This window comes from Amblyomma mixtum, chromosome 3 (assembly GCF_055824585.1).
Source record: "Amblyomma mixtum isolate Tamu chromosome 3, ASM5582458v1, whole genome shotgun sequence".
Classification (NCBI taxonomy): domain Eukaryota; kingdom Metazoa; phylum Arthropoda; class Arachnida; order Ixodida; family Ixodidae; genus Amblyomma; species Amblyomma mixtum.
Genome location: NC_143014.1, coordinates 79,955,802 through 79,973,229, shown reverse-complemented (window position 1 = coordinate 79,973,229; position 17,428 = coordinate 79,955,802). Strand labels below are relative to the sequence as shown.

General features: G+C 42.8%; 1 protein-coding gene across 2 annotated transcripts in view; it reads right to left on the bottom strand.

Annotated features, from left to right (window-relative positions):
• Positions 1–2,547: 2,547 nt before the first annotated feature.
• LOC149350744 (uncharacterized) overlaps positions 2,548–17,428 on the bottom strand; it is a 42,716-nt gene continuing 27,835 nt past the window's right edge. For both annotated transcript variants that reach the window (XM_089579870.1, XM_089579871.1), the window contains 4 exons: positions 15,878–15,966; positions 13,227–13,426; positions 8,899–9,501; positions 2,548–8,833 (listed from right to left, as the gene is read on the bottom strand). In XM_089579870.1, coding sequence (XP_089435996.1) covers positions 8,778–8,833; positions 8,899–9,501; positions 13,227–13,426; positions 15,878–15,966 — 948 coding nt within the window. In that variant the 3' untranslated portion in view covers positions 2,548–8,777. The remainder of the gene's footprint in view (positions 8,834–8,898; positions 9,502–13,226; positions 13,427–15,877; positions 15,967–17,428) is intronic.

Here is a 17,428-nt window from a genome sequence, read left to right as displayed (position 1 = left end):
TAATTGGAGCATATGCACTGTGTAATATTCGGCAAGCCTTAGAATTGTCACTATCAACAGCATTTTTTAGGTAAAAATGTACGCAAAGTGCTTTGAAAATGTCCTTTCCAAGGTGTTCCATGAAAAGTATTCCCTTGAAGCGGTTAGATTTTTATCTAGGATTTATTATCTGGCATAATTGTTTCAAAATTTGCTGCTAGATGGGCAAGCCATGTCTAGAAATTCAGCACAGCTGCTTCAGGCAGCTCCAGAATGCTGATATGGCTGTTCCAAAGTGCTCCAAGATAACTTTGAAGCTGCTCCATATCTCCAAAACGAGTTTTTTGTGCTTTAAATCACATTGTGGTGGTAGCACCACTCAGTGTCCTGAAACAGTTTTTGAACATCGTAAGCCATTCCGGATTTCAATCGCATGCGAAGATCTGAGCCAAATGTAGCCGCATTATGTAATAATAATCGCAATAACACTACAGTTCGTTTCACCTAAGACTTTCCACAATATTAAAAATAGGCTTTTTGAGTTAGAAGAGCGCTTTTTTCGGCATAGCATTGTCAGCGGTGTAGCACATCAGAATATAACTAAGACGTGCGAACTAGCAGGCTGGTTAACTAATATTGAATAGTTAACTTTTTATCTATTACTGTTAGGCTCCTTAATTATTGAGAGGCATGTAGCCAACGTAAGCAATATGCATATCAGCTTTAAGAATTTCAAAAACGTGGTTACCCTCAGTGCTGTGGTCCAACAAATTTGGGCTACGTCGCGCCAAAATACATGCATTTTTGAGAAGCTTGCAGGCAAAGCAACCTCTCCAGTGCACATAACTTGTCGAAATTCTTTCATGAATGATTCGCTTGGGTGGTAATCGTATATTTCTTGAATCAACATCGTGTTATAGTTAATAAATAGTACATGCGAAGGGTAACAGCTGTGGACATTTCCTATGGCACAAAGTAACCTTTCGTGCAGTACGTTTTTATATATTGTGGGTGGCTGTTGATGTCTACACTAGTTAACAGTAATAAAGTCTTGAGGAAAATGGTGATATAAATTAATATTGTGACCTTTGCAGCAGTTCATGGGGATGCCAATATATTGAGCCCATTATTTGGGTAAGTTTTGTTGCCCAAAAAGTTTTGCATCCCAGGAAGGAATTCCATAAATTATGCCCAATGCTTTGGAACATGCAACAATTTTAATATGAGTGGTGTAATGTTACGTATCTTGTTATTCTATTGCTATTTTTATTTCTAATAACAAAATGCATTTAGTCTTTGAAGCATCAACCATGCAAGCAGTATGAAGTTTGCTGTTCTGAATAATCCTTCAATATGTTTTCCTGTTAAATGGTACTCATACCCTTTGGAATAAATGATAAATTATGTGATAAGGACAATGCCAGCAATATAACAGTGCTCACCTGGTTTCACTTGCCTGGGCCACTGTTCTCTTTAAGAACTTGGTTACACGCAGTGTAGAAACTAATGAGTGAATTTATATTCTTGAAAGATTCACAAGTTGGCCCTGTGCAGTACAGCGACACGATTCCATCTACATTCGCTTCAGCAGCATTACTATCGTCGCATGTGTCGCTCCACCTGGCAGACCTGAGTGAGTTTTCACTGCTGCTCCCGTCGTCCTGGTTCCTTTGAACAAACACTTGTCTTACAAATGCTTTTTTCTTTCATAGACACATCACCCCTTATTGGCTTCTTAAAATTAACCAATGTGACAATTTTTTTTTCACAAATTTACATCAAAATGTATCCCTGAATTATACTGACAAATCCTAGCAAATGTTGCTAATAGATGTTGTAGCATGCAGCCCATGAGCCAACTAACAGATGCCGAGAGCAACTTGAGCACATTACTAGCTAGCTCAGGATTTCCGTGGATTAAAAATTTTAAACGGGTACAGTCACAAAGTTTTTTGGTGTCGGTTTTTTTTACTTTGAAAGGCCTACAAACCTAGCAACTATAAAAATGCGCTCAAAACGCCAGATTTTGTACTGGCAGTTTATCTCTGTAGGTGCCAGCACTGAAGTGTACCTTGACATCATAGTTGAGTGGCCAACATGGGCTACACTGCATTCCGATGACAGTAAGCACTCGTTGTTCCGGTCAACAACCACTGGGCTCAGCCCCGTCGCAATAATTCGGGCAAGTGCACCTTGACGTCGCTCCAAGCGGGTGGGTATGCCGAGTGGCTCCTCTGACATTCGATATCATATTAAATTATGTTCCACCCAATGCCTGCAACTGAAACTTGCTAGAAGGCAATCCTCTTACACCCATTAAACAAATCATATTGCTTGCATTCGAAAGTTCGTCTGTACCCCTTTAAGAATGCCTGACTGAGGAACTGATAATAAAGAAGAGTTTGCTGTTACGCAGTACCACTAGCACGTGTTCAACTTACCTTTTATGGTTTCCACATGCAATATCAGAACCTATGCTCAATGTTTGATGAGACTGAGACAAGTCTGGCTTAACGGACATTTTGTTATTTAGTTCCTGGCATGCAGATAACACCACGCAGCCAAAACTGACATCAACATACTTTTATTTCAGTGGAAAATAAGCCACCACTGCACTTCTGCCCTTGTGCATTTACAAGCAGGCAGCAAGAGAAACAGAACAAGGCAAACCTGAGCCCTTGCAGTATGGAGCATTTAAACCCACTTGCAAAGTACAGTGCAATTAGCTAGATCATTCAAGTATATGGTCTAAAATGCTCCCCACCGGGTTTTGCAATTTTAACTTGTTTACAATCAGACAACAGTGAGGCCAGCACAGCTTAACTGCCTTGATTTCCTTTGCAGCTGTGCTTTGTTTTTCTTTACGGAGAATGACTTCACCTTAGGACCACTCTTCGCCTCTCTTTGAATTCAGAATTCAGTTAATCATAACTTACTCAGATTGGAACATTAAATTAATTTCACCATAAAATACTTAGTGAAACAAAACTGCTTCTACAACTGTAAATTTTATCAAGAGACCTGTAGTCTATTATGCACACCAGCACAGGGTACACCACTTGCCATTTAAGCACACCACATGCTGAATCTGGGCGGGCTTAACCAAGGCTGAGAATTACAAAAAGGCAAAATTTTATGATGAATCAAGATGCACTTTGTTCAAAGATAACAAGCAAGGATGATTGGTATGCAAATCCTCCTCAGTGAACCTCCACATGCCTACAGTGCCATCATAATGTTCTAACAAGCTGAACTTGTACATTTAAAAAGTGAGCACTGGAAACATCCAACCAGACTGTTCTTGTTCCTACTGTCATGCAAAAATTTTCACAAGTACTTCAAGTGAAAAAAAAAAAAAAAAGTTTGGATGAGACTCCTCTCAGGGCAATGCATGCAATGCGAAGCATCTTTGCTGACTTGAACTGTGGGAAACAATAAAGAAGTTGCAAAAGAAACAGGTGCAAAATTTACTAGCATTTTCATGTAACGATTTACCAAAGCCTTCAGTTAATTTGTCGAATGAAGCTTAAGGAGAAAAGACAGTCTTACCAAGACAATTATGAAATCTTTGGGGAACATGCATTTTTGTGTGCAGATTCCAAATATCGCATTTTGTAAAGTTTTTGTCATGAGCTTTTAAGAAATTTTGCTGCAGTGAACTTAATAAAATAAAATGTATTTAAAAGATTTTTTTCATTTCCGAAGCGGCTACTTCAACACCTTCTATGATAGGCTGACGATAATTTTACCTTCACTGCATTCCTTGGCATCCAAGAAAAACTAATGTCTGTATTTTAGCTAGTTCAGTGCAGTAAAATGACGTAAAATGCAGTAGAGGAGGGCTGCAGATAATTTCGACCACCCAGGGTTCTTTGTGCACTGACATCGCACTGTACACGGGCCATTAGCATTTTTCCTCCATCAAAACGCGACTGCCGCGGCCGGGATTGAATCCGCATCTTTACGGTCAGCAGCCAAGCACCATAACCACTGAGCCACCACGGCAGCTTGTAAAATAGCTCATGACAAAAACCTTACGTAACACATTACATAAGTGTGCGAGGACTTGTTTTACATGCAATTTAATGGAATATTTGGAATCAGCACATAAAAAACACATTCTCTGAAGATTTCATAATTGTGACTCAGTAAATAAAAATTTTCGGTCTAAAGTCCTTTTACCCAAAGGGACCAACATCTGAATTTTAAGGATCCAATTTTTTTCAGCACAATCCATTTTTTTTTTCTCTGCCAAGGTGCCGGGCTCTGCAATGGTTTTGTTAGCAGTGGTGCAGAAGATTTTCTCCAAGAATTTTTAGATCAGTGGATGTGCCCGTTTTCATGTATCCCGATACTGGAAATCATGATCAGCAAGCACGACAATGATTGCATGCTAGCAAAAGTGATGAACCGAAAGCTAATATAATCCCAGTCGTCAGGCCATAATTAGACGGCTTTAATGTGGTTCCATTTAAGTTTCCAGACCAAAAGCTGTTGCGACTCAGGGACGTATGCCTTTATGACAAGTTTTAGTAGACAATGGTTAACGCTTCAAACAAGAAATGCAAAACGATGTGATGACATCTACTGACAAAAGCGGTGACAAAAAAGGGCACACTTGAGAGTTGAGAGAACGTGAACTATTATAATTGAACATGAACACTTCTGAAAGAAAAAATACGCTACGCACTTAACATATATTTTACCCAGACGTAATGTGGTGGGATACACTAGTAATGGCAAGGTTTCACAAGATAGCACATCAGCTCGGCTTAAACAATTTTCGAAGCCAATTTAAAATTATAAATCCTCATTCCTTCATTATTATAGTGCTTGATTCTTATGAAACCAGGTCTTTTAATTCCCACCAACACCTCATGATAAGTTATGGTCCGTTGTCTGTCCCTTAATAGTGTGTCAGCTTTATCCAAGTAAAATATCATGCTCAAAACTGTTTTGGCAATTCTAATTAAAACATGTTTTATGGCCGTCTTTCTGAATCCCATATGGCTGCTGGAATGGGCGTCAAAACTGACTGCCAATTACTTACATCAGTGTTTCTCAGCCAAGAATGTGCCAGGGACACATTGAGTACCACTGATGGTGGGAGAATCGTGAAGTGGGGGGTACGATCCTATGGCGAAAAGAAATGGATTATGCAATTAGTGTGACCATGAGTTGGGCTTGTCTTGTGTCTATACATGAATGAGCAATCCAAGAAATATTGCACCAGTTCATTTCACCGGTCCAGTTATCCATTCTTCTGCTATACTGCTACAATGAAGTTTTAAACCTTGTCCTTTTAAGTATGCATGTAACTGAAAATGCATGCTTTAATTAATGTACAGTGGCTGCATTTCAACAGAGGCAAAATACAAAAATGCCTGTGTTGTGTGATGTCAGTGCATGTTAAAGAACTCCCAGTGATTGGAACTGAGCCGGAGCCCTCTGTTATAGAAGCTTCAGGACATTAAACCCCACATAACATGCTCAAACAAGTCCAACAAATCTTGTCACCAGGCAAGAAAAGAAAGTAGGTAACTTCAAGAGCACAAGAAACATTTTCAAGTGGCACGCACGGTCCCCAAACCTCAATCTGAGGACCACTGACTTATGACAATGAGATGAAACTCACATTTAACAGTTTGCAATTAACATTCTATAATCTGCTTTTAAGAAGTGGCATTGAAAACCCCTTTTGTGCCCATTTACAAGACACCACACACACTAAAAGATCTTTGTTTGAAGACCGTTTTCAGATCACTACAATAGCTAGGCCATAATATGTCGCATAAAATTCAGGGTTCCATCACATAACTTGACACTCCAGCCCCAATGATTTGGCTTATAAATTAACAAACCAAAACACCTACTACAGACTATCTTCAGTTTACGATATCCTGCTGGACATCTTTAAGTGCATGAGTTACAAGCAGCCCTCATGTGGACAATTTGTCAATTTTCTATCAATAATCACTAATGGCAGACGCCTGCTGATGATTATAAAACAAGGACATGAAATAGTACTAATCTGATTTCCCAATCAATACAATGTATAGGCAAGAAACATTCCATAAAATGTTCAAAAAGATCACTCACCTAAGACTGGACTTCAGCTGATTGCACACGTGTTTTGCAAAGGTAACTCACATAAAAAGATGGGCCACATCACCCAATCATTTTTGTAATACTGTAGCAGCTGAACACGGCATGCAAATGGCAGAATTTCACAAGCAAAACTTGCTTGTCAACTTGAGCTTGGACATCCAAAGTTGCTAACTAGTAAGCAACTATAGCTTAATTCCATATTTCCAAGCACAGCGCAAGCAACAAATGCACATCGAACAGCCTGTTCACTCTGCCCAAGTGATTTTTGTGTGTGGCGCGTCAAGAAGCAGTCCACAGAAGCAAGTCCGTGGCCTTTGGCATGAAGAGCTGCTTTCCCAACATAAAATCTAAATTATGTTCAGAGAAATGCATTCAAAGAACTGAACACTCGAGTTCTAGACAACTTTTGATCCAGTGAGAAGTACTCAAAAAAAAACAAAACATTCCAGCTTTAAAAAGCAGAATATGGTCAAACAGAAGAGGGTCGGGGACCAATGCTTCTTTCGCATCTTTTACTCCTAAAGGAATTAGCCGTCACATAGCATTGCGAGGCGTTTTTTTCTCAGCATGTTTCGTGTAGAACACCTGTAACATGGCTAGAGTGGGTTGTCTTGTGATACTATAACTATGTACAAAGACTTAGACTACCTCTCTTCTGCCCACCCTGGCATACCGTTTCTCACGATGAGCAGAAGACAGTATTTGGCTTTGCACCTTTGTTTTGCAAATGAAGCACAGAAAGTCATTACGGATTAGCAAAGCTACAAAGATGGCTAGCTGATGCAAATTCTCAAGGTATGAGGTACCCTGTACTGGGGCACTAAAGTGGACAGGGAGTGACACAGAAATGAAACAGGTAACGTGCATTATCTGTATTGGCGTTTGCACGCAATGCCACCAGTCTACGTCTCGTTTCCGTGTCATTCCCTGTCTGCATCTGTGCATCAGTACACTACACCTCATACCTTTGGAACACTATGAATTAGGCAGTACTTAAAAATGAAAAAGTAATAATGATATGTATGCTCAAGTAACACATCTATTCGCTATAAAGGTTGTTTCCACTGTGTGGCTCACAAAAGCTGTGCTTTGCACAAGCACACCAATAAATGTTAAGCAGACTATAAACACAGAGCTATGTGATCTCTTAGCCTCAATTTGTAATTAAAGAAGTTCTGAGAAAACATGAAAGCACAGCCCAAAAAGTGTACCTAACATAGACATAGCTGGCATTCCATTTGGCACAGCACAGTGCCATCAATCACCAAAATGTGCAAAAATAACGCCATTTGTAAAGGCAACATGACTGCACCTTCAGCATTCACCATCTAATGTGGTGACCTTTATGTGGTGAGCTTCATGTGCAACAGGTCCAGTGCTTAGAGTGTTGAACAGAACATGTCCAAAACCAAGCCGAGAGAGCACCACAATGTTCACAAGATGTGGGAAATCATGTAGTCAGCTTGAGCCACACAAGCAGACACGTATAACAGGTGTCACAAACCCTGAAATTGTGCATTATGGCAGAAAAATAACAATGGCCACACGAGCACGTCCAAACACAAAAGGACTAGGGTCCACATGAAAAGATGTGGCTTTGCATTTGTCCAGAGTGCACTTTGCACAAGGGCTTAAGTGTGTATTTGCTGCTAGCTTTTCACTTCACGCATACTGTAAAACGAAACAGTTCTGGAATAGACAGCCCAAAAGCAGTCATAAAAAAATTAAAAGTGAAATGGTTAGCGCTCTTTTAGTACCAGTCCTAAAGCAATGCTCACTCACACAAGTGAGCACCAATTCAAATGCTCAACAAAACGCTTGATCAGACTGCAAAATACTAGCATACAAAACCGGGAATGCTTTTGATGCTGTCAAAGGAAACACCCGACTAGACAAACACCAACAAGCGCAAAAGGAATTCAGCACGACATGTCTGAGCAAAAAACAGGAAGCAATAAGAAAAACTAAAAACCTATACGTGATGCAGATGTATGCAGACACAGCAGCATCAATATGGTATTTCTCCTGTGGGCACAGTTTGATGAGACAAACATCTCTTTGGCTGAGTGGTAACTTAAGTAATTCTGATCACATGCTCTACACGACAAACCACCCAGTACCCCCAATCATTTGCTGGTGTGCAGAGAGCTGAAAAGAAGATGAAAGGGGAAAACCTCTGCAACTAAAATGGGTCACAATTTGCGGTATAACATGGAATGGCAAGACTTGTGACAATAAAATTACGACAGGCTGGCCCAAATAAACTTGGACATTAAAATCGAAGCACATACAGTTGACAAACATTGATGCTGGAAAGCACACAAAGCCGGGCACTCAAACACATCCGGTGTGAGCTCATAAATAGTAACTAAAAAAATGGTTGCTAGCATAAAACATAGGCCATAAAAGAGGTGCACTACTCGAGCCCTGCCGAAGGCTTCAGTGGACACAGATTTTTCCCAAGCATCCAGGCTCCCTGTGCCAGCATCATCAGCTACCTGGCAAAGCACAGAATGGAATACTGTGAAGAGGCAGCAGAGCAGTAGCAAGCCCACAGGATGCACTAAACCATGACGGGGGGACCAGCTGGTTGCCACTGCCCAGCCAGGTGCAGCTGCCAGGTGCAGCTGGTAACAGCAGTCCCTTCTGCATCAAGCAGGGCAAATGTACACGGGTATCGGTGGCTGCCCTCATGGCTGTGCCTCGGGAGCAGCTCCAGTGGGTGCGAAGTGGAGCCGAAACTGGGCTGCAGAGAAAAGTGCCATGATGAGTGCACAGGGCCCCGCAGAAGGGCAGAAGTCAAGCACCCACCGGATTTGGTGGCCTCTTCCACTGTGGCCTCCTTGCACTCGTGACCGCGGTGTCCTACCAGGCCACAGTTGTAGCAGCTAGCCACCTTGGCACTGCTTGGAGGAGGCACCACCACAGAGGGACCACCAAACGTGGCCAGGGGCACATAAGTTGCTGCTGTCGTTGGTGGGGCCACATAGCCCGCTCCAGACAAAAAGGACAGATAGCCGTTGCTCTGGTGGCCCGCATGCAGGAACGGAGGAAATGAGTGCTGTGGAAACATGCCTGCTGGCATGATTCCAACACTGTACATGGGTGCAAAAGCTGCTGTGGTGGTCACTGCAGGGTTGCTGTGAGGGGCTCCATCAGTAGCAGCAGTCTTTACAACAGGTGCCAAAGCACGGACAGGAGCACGAGATGGGCCGTATGCCGGGCGATCAGTAAGCAACACAAACCGAGGCTGGGGCTCCATCAGAACAGAACCGGGAGGTGCATATCGAAGGGGCATCACTGACGGTGCTTGGCTGCCCAGACGAGCAGTCTCAGGGGCAACCATGCTGCCTGTGCCTTCAGCAGTTTCACTGGTAGCTGGCCATTTTGCAGCATTCGGACCATAGGAGCTACCTGAAAGGAACACACAACCAGTAACCTGCAGATGACCTGCAACCGGAACCATGGGTCACAATAACAAGGTGCAGTTATACCCATCCCAGCATGACAACATGCAATAAGTGTATACAGCAGAATCTCAATAATATGATCACAGTTGATACAAATTTGTAAAATTGGTCGGCCAGAGTGCATTGTGTACAATGTGCAGAATCTGGGTGCTGTGAACACTCTCCCTCGAAGCTATGGATGATATGAATGCATGAACAGCGACTGCACCCTCGAGCACTAAGCGCTGCCTGCACATCGCTGACCTGCAATTGCCAGTCGCATGCTATCACCACTAGCAATGAGTGGTAGTGTGCAGTCTGCACAATGCTAAAGTCATGGGTGAGCAATAGCACGCGGCCGTAAATAAATCCTGTAAACCACAAACAGATCTGTGTGAATGCATCTCCTGCACTTATATTCAGATTTTGTTCATTCTGGATGACACAAAAAGTTTTCACGGCTCCCTGAGATTCCCATCATCGGGATGTACATGCTTTGCAATATGACGTGCAAGAGATGAGTCCTTGCTGTAAATTCATGCGTGTTCAAATACACCAAGTGCTTTTTTAAAATTCTGGCTTCATCGAAAGGGGTCTCTAGCAATTCAAGCATAGGTGGAGAGGGAAACAGAGAGAGAAGGCAGCTGGCGGCTTGTCTTCCACAGTAGTTTTATACAAAGAGGAGGACTAATTTCTAAAGGTGATCTTTTCGTAAATTTATGACACAGACCTGAAACAAGCGATCCCCACACTATGCCAGTGTGCTGAACGGTATCTGACGAAACCAGCCCAAACTGAAATTCAGATTGCCCCAGATTCATTTTTTTTTTTAGAAATGTGCACCCATTACGACAGAAAGTAGAGTACGCATTATTAAAAAGAAAAAAAAAAAGAAAGCAAAATTTCTGGACATAAACATGACGTCATGTAATGTCCCAAGGCGAACTTTAATTCTTCAGAGAAACATATCTGGCTTACCTGCCAACTGAAACTGACACTAACAATTGCTATTGAGCGCTGGCAGCCCCTCTCGGCATCCACAAAACATTTTCTGTTTTACAGAAAGCAACAGCACACCAGCAATCTAAAGATGATTTGTTTACTACCAAGTGCAAAGTATGCCAAGGTTGCAGTAGTTTTCTGATCTGCTTTATGACCTGGGATGCCCACGTTCAAACTCTGTTGCTGGCACTTCTAGCTTGCAGCATAAAAACTGACTGAGAACATCTTAAGGGGGGATGCTACACTAAAATACAACTTTTGAACTGCTGCACCAATTTTGATAACATTTCCAGGGGTGGTTTACCTCTTTGCCATTAGACTATATTCTAAATTTCACCACCCTACCACAAACAGAAAAAAGGTATGGCTGTCATACTGAGCTATAAGGTGTGTCAGCTTAGGAAAACTATCATTTCAAAAACAATGAAGATATAGCAATTGTTAGCAATTAGATATCTTCTAGATAGCTTATTGTGCATAATAAAGCCAGTCGCACATTTTTTATGTCATTTCTTTTTGAAGTTTTTTTCACCATTCGGTGAAAAAACTTCATTTTCTTCTTTTCTACAGCGCAGATAACAAACTTGGTAAGAAGTTTCTTTAATAAATCAGGAACCCAAAACAACTAAAAATTAAACTTTTCAAGGTATACATAGCCCACACACAGGACTGTGCACAGCCCAGCCAGTCGAGCGTGGGAATGCAGGGAAATGTCTGTCTAGTGAATGTAGCTTTCTGCGTTCTTGTCTTGCGGTTAGATGTTTGAGCATGAGTGAGAAATGGGCATTGAATAAAAAACAGATTCCTGAAGGCAAGCAGACGTAAATATGTACAAAAGTAAACGAAACAGCAAAAAAAAAAAAAGGTCAATGGGGTCCACAAGCAACATCGATCGACTGTGACGCTTACGATGACAGATTGTGAAAGGGAACGAGAAGGGGGTTCCTTGGCACATGCTGAAGACTTTTGGGGTTCCTTGAGAAAAAAAGTTTGAAAACCCCGATTCTAAGGCATTAAAAAATTAAATGTACATAAAAAAAAGTGTTCAACTTGCTTCTCCCATTTTCTTTTTTAGAGTGGACGACTGCTACACGTCTCCATGGTGCCTAAACTTAACATATTATCTTGTCACCTCTTTTTGCTCAAATGGGCATGTTAAGAACATTGCCGACACAACACCAGACACTCCACAAAGTGAGCCACCATGCTAGAACTGCTAGAAACCATGCTAGAAAGTATTCTACCACCAAAAAAAAAAGAGAGAGAGGAAAAAGCTCACAATTTAAGTTCTAGTTCGCAATACGCAGCTAGCTACAAAAGTTGCTGCTCCAGTGCTGAAAACGCCTGCCACCTGAATGCTCTGCAAAGAAAACCTCACCTCAAGGAGTGTTCATACCATGCCGCATTATATGAGCTACAAACACAGCACAACTGGAAAACATAGGCTAATGTTTATCGCAACAAAGCCTCAAACAATTGAGCGTTGTGGGTTTCACCGATACACTTAAGCCCATCTCTAACAATTAGGCATTAAGGACTGCTCAGTTACAGTAAAAGCTCATTAATTCAAACTTAAGGGGGCAAAAAAAAAAAAATGTTCTAATTATCCAATGACCGCAAAAAAACTGTCAAGAACTGCTTGCATCACGGTAAATTTATTAGGTGAAAGACTGGGCAATAGGTACTACCTGCTTTTGAGATGAGAATGGCATGGCATGACCATTTTTCAAGTTTCCATCAATGCTTTATGGCACGCACACTGTTGGGAGCGTCCAAGCAGAACTGCTCCAAAATCAGGCCTCCCTGGCATTTTTCACACTGTGACACGGGGAGCTCCATCTACCGTGTCATGCCCCTCAAAAGCGGCACTGTCACATGTGAGGAGGCTTCCCCGCATGAACAGCGTCCGAAACATTGCTTGGCTCGATGATACTAGCTGGTTGAGCCGCAATTGCTGTGAGCTGGCGTGAAGCTCGAAAAAGTGAAACCCAAAACCATGCGCTTGGACTGCTCTTGGAGCTTGGGCCGCCAGTTTGTCATCACGTCTGCCACTGGACGCTGCTACCACAGGTGTGCAGACTATGAGTGACTCTGCAGCATGGAATTTGGGCTCTGAGTGGGGCTATTTCAACAATCTCTTTTGGGAGCCCATTCGATTTAACTGGTGTGAGAGCAGTAGCATCCGAATTAATGAGTGTATGGTGCCGTAGCACTTACACGGGCGTTGGCCTCGAGTGCACCAATAATAAATAAGACCGAACTGGCAGTTCGAATTATCCAGATTTCCAACTTACATGGGTCGAATTAACGAAATTTTACTGTATTATGAAGGCAGCTCAGCTGTCAAGACTTGCATGTTGATAATGACACGGGGTTGCTCATACACTGTATGCGAAGCTTCATGATAATATGCAAAGCAGTTGTGAAGGAAAAACCACCCCAGACTTTATGAGTGTATAATCATTTAACAGAACGCAACATCTGAAGGGAAATAAAAATTGTGCTATTCCAGGTGGAATGTAGGGCCCTTATAAAGCAGAACAAGTCTGTTTAAACATGCAATTGCAGAAATTGCTTCCAATGCAAGATGCAGTGTTTCTCGGCAATGGCTATTAGTGCCACTTTACAGATACATGCAGCAGAATGCCCACAGCCGCTTCTGGACAGTTAAAACTAGGCGACAAGTACCAGTTGATGGCTGTGTGCTGTCATCAGAGCCTGAACTGGCTGGGCTGTGGGTGCGGACGGCTTTAAGTGCAGGAGGAGGAGAAGGGCTGGAGCACTCTGAAGAGCAAGATGTAGTAGAGCTCTCTCCACTCGCATGGCTGAAAGCAGCTGCTGCCCCTGTGGCTATGGCCCGGCTGCTTAGCACCCCATTGGTGTGGCTCCTGCACACAAAGTACACCAGTGAGACTTCTACAAAGCCTATCTTGGCAGCATCACTTCATCGTTAGGCAACAGCAAGTAGAGTTCATTTACAGCAATGGGAAGAGTCAAATGAGTGCCCTGTGCACTGCAATTCCAGCAGTAGCAATTAAATGCTTTAGTAGCATTTCCAATTTTTGAAGAAAAATTAGAAGGACACTTTAGCTCTGCCTCTGAGGGTACAAAGCCATAGTGTCAATGGTTTCCTTCAGCGGTTTCTCTTCACACACATTCACTGCCCTTTGTTCACATTCACACACTTATCACTATTATCATTACAGAGTTTCCACTTATTTGTCTTTGAACTCTTTCACACTGCAGTTTACACACATAATGTTGCTTCTATGTACACACACACACTGATTAGTACTCACTGCACTACATACACAATCACTCGGCCATAAAGGAGTGTTCTACATGGATGCAGGTTCCGCACTGAGAGAACTTTATACTGCTCACGCGCCACCTGTTGGGGGAGTGGTGTATATCAGATCACGGGGTTTTCCAGAGGCCGCCAAAGCCATGTCAAGCAAAGAGGATATGACGTAGCTTTCCTGACACAACACCGGTGTGATGTGGGTTTCTCGACACAAAGCCGCTGCCACCACCACCTTTTCCATTGAACGGGAGCATTAAAGCTATCGCATTAACTCTTTCGCTACCATGCCGTAGGCCATCGGTCATGCAAGACTGATGTTTTGAATCTGCCGCCAAAAATTCAATTCAGGTGCTTCTGAACAAGCTGCACCATTTAGTTTGCTTCTATAACACCATCTCTTTGGTTTGGTTGGTTTATTGGGGTTTAATGTCCCAAGGCAACTGAGGCTATGAGGGACGCCGCAGTGAAGGGCTTTCGACCACCTGGGGTTCTTTAACGTGCACTGACATCGCACAGTACACGGGCCTCTAAAATTTCGCCTCCATCGAAATTCGGCCGCCGCGGCCGGGATCGAACCCGCGTCTTTCGGGTCAGCAGCCGAGTGCCGTAACCACTGAGCCACCGCGGCGGGTCATAACACCATCTCTGGTTTCAGTTTTGTTTCTTCATTTTCTAATAAGGATGTAACCTGAAAAGTGAAACTCTGACCGGACGTAGTTCACCGGCCGGCGATCATGGCATCTATTGCGCAAATTCAGACTCGCTGCACTTGTGGATGGCAGGTGGTTGTTATCACCTATCATAAGGAACTCCATCTGCACAGATGAAGGCCTCCAATTCTTGGCATGATTGCAGTATGCTCCAATTTTTTGTACAGTTCAGTGTGGATATGAGATGCCGAGTGGAGAGCTCTGGAATAAATCTGACCAAGGTTTTTCAATCAGCAAGTGGGTGTCTTAGTGCACTAGCACTTACAGTGGCCATTCCCTGCATTTAGCCATTGTGTGTTTGTCTGAAGCCAGTTTTGTGGCAGGATGCTCACTTGCCCAGGTGTATGCGTGCGTGCGTGTGTGTAGCGACCCGCCCACCGTATCAGGAAGAAGCTCAATTAATCGTGAGAGGCTGCTCGGGAAGAGCAACCTGGGTCGCAATCCAACCCAACCAACCTTAAGTCCCACCGATGGCAGCACCTGCCACAGAAGGGCAGTGGTGCATCATTTTGACTGCTGCACCACTGTGCGAGGAGGGGTAGGAAGACTCCCAGGAATCTATGAATGAAGGGAATGACCAATTCCACATATATTGACATCAACCCATAATTGCTATCTGAACAACTGCCATCCATGAACACTGGATCTGAACACCGGAACCGAAGTGAAACCCGAAGTGAAATGCCATTGCACCTAATTTGCATTTGGTCTAGCTATGCAAACTGACCAGCATTTTTTTTTTCCTTTCCATCTCCATCAAAATGCAACTGCTGCAGCTGGGATTCGATTCTGAAAGCCTGGGCTCGGCAGCTGAACACCACAATCACTAAGTCACCGTGGCAGGACAAATTCAGATTTATTGTTGTTAGAATGGTAGCTAGTAGAGCCTTGGCAAGCTGTCCATATCTCCCAGCAAAAAGATTCCTTGCCTTTAGCATACAAAGGTTGTGTGCTGGGCATACTAAAAGTGCCAGCACTACCAGGTATGGGAAGTATAAACGGTTTATGGTTGGTTTGCGGGGTTCAACATCTCAAAGCTCTTTGTGTGGTGTGAGGGATGCCATAGGAGAGGGCTTTGGACAAATTTCAACCAGCTGGGGTACTTTAACATGTGCTGACATCGCATAGTACAAGGGTGCTTTTGCCTCAAAATGTAGTCGCCATGACCAGGAATTGATCCTGTTATCTTGAGCTCGGCACCTGAATGCCAAAGCCACTGAGCCGCCATGGTGGGGAGCAAGAATAAATGACAAAGGTACCTTAAATAAAGCAGAACGTTACTGGTTATATATATATATTTTTGCAAATACGCAAGCATTGCTTACTTCAGCAAAGCGATTTCTTTCAGCAGTCGTCTTGAATAACTGGCTGGAAGTCCTTTGTGCTTCATAGCCTCTTCATTCATGGCTATGACCTAAAACAAAATGTAAAAATATTAATGTAGTAGCAATGAAAAAGGAGCATCAGCCACTGCTTTCCGTGGCCCACAGGCCACGCTATAACCCCCTGAACTGACGAGCATGTCAGTGCTAGTGCGCTCCTCCGTGCGACTCTTATCAATTTCACCACTGAAATTCCGACCCTGACAGCTGAGACCTGCCATGTCCATTCCCGGTTCTGAAGTTTGGACAGTTCATGGCAGATGTGAGGCGAGGACAGGGTTTACTTTCTTGGGCAACGACAGCTGGGAAGACCAAGAGCGGGGACACCTTTGAATGAGCAGGTGCCTCTGAGTGGAGTCAGAGTGGAGTCATTGTTGCCACTGCATTATCAAAGCAAATGTGAGGCCTTCTTTGTCAACAGTGCTTCTTGCATTGCCATGTTGGTACCCGTGACTGCTTTTATTACAATCAGATGGTCGGTTTGCATAGTACAGAGTGTGCACAAAGTAAAGTTAAACGAAAGGTATGAGCTTTTCAATGCATGATCAGTACACTAAAAATTTGAGTACTCTGCTCATGAAACTGCAATTATTTAAAAATTTTTCAACATTTTACAGGCACTCAAGAAGTGTACATTTTGGATTTTCGCATTCTCTATTTAGAGTTTGAAAAAAAAAAACCTTACAATTAACCATTGTCATGAATGCTACAGTACTGAGGATTTTCGTAACACTCAATAGATTTTAAACAAAGAAAATTAATTTTCAGTGTTTATATGACTACCTAAATAACGCTTTACTTATGCTAATGACTGCCAACAAAGCTCCCAAGTTTCACCGTTACAAAATGTTACATACCACATACTGCATACATCATAAGTGCCTCCTCCAGAAGTAGTAAGCATGCAAGAATGTGGCTGTGCTTAACCTTCCGCTATCCTCATTGGCATCAGTATTGGCAACTCCGGCCTTTTGTTGCTTTTGTGGCATTATCGCCATAATTGTAGTGAATGTGGCTATCGCGTGCTGCTGCCGAGCATAGCAGTTTCAGCACGATGGGCATTAACCCATCCCTCTCAAGTTTAGCCATTTCATGCAACAACAGAAATTTTTGTAGGCTGCCAGAATGCTGCCATGCACAAATGCAAGAAGTGCAGGCCCACTCTTCAATGCATCTCCAAATCCAAAACCTGCGTAAAAATCACGATTCGACTTTCATTTAGTTGCATTGTCCTGAACAACAAATCAGTACCAAACACTTTAACTTACCTGAACTTTAACCTACCTTACATTAACTTACCAGCACAGCCATGGCAGTTGGATTCACTTTATCAAGTTTGAAAGTGTAAAACTGACAAATGCTATGGTGGAAAAACCAAAAAAATTTAAAATACCATCCCTGCCCGCACCAGAAAGTATAGGTAAGTCAAGACTATTCTGTTCACACGACATCATTTCAAGATGTCATTTGACAGCTAAAAAAAAAAAAAAAACG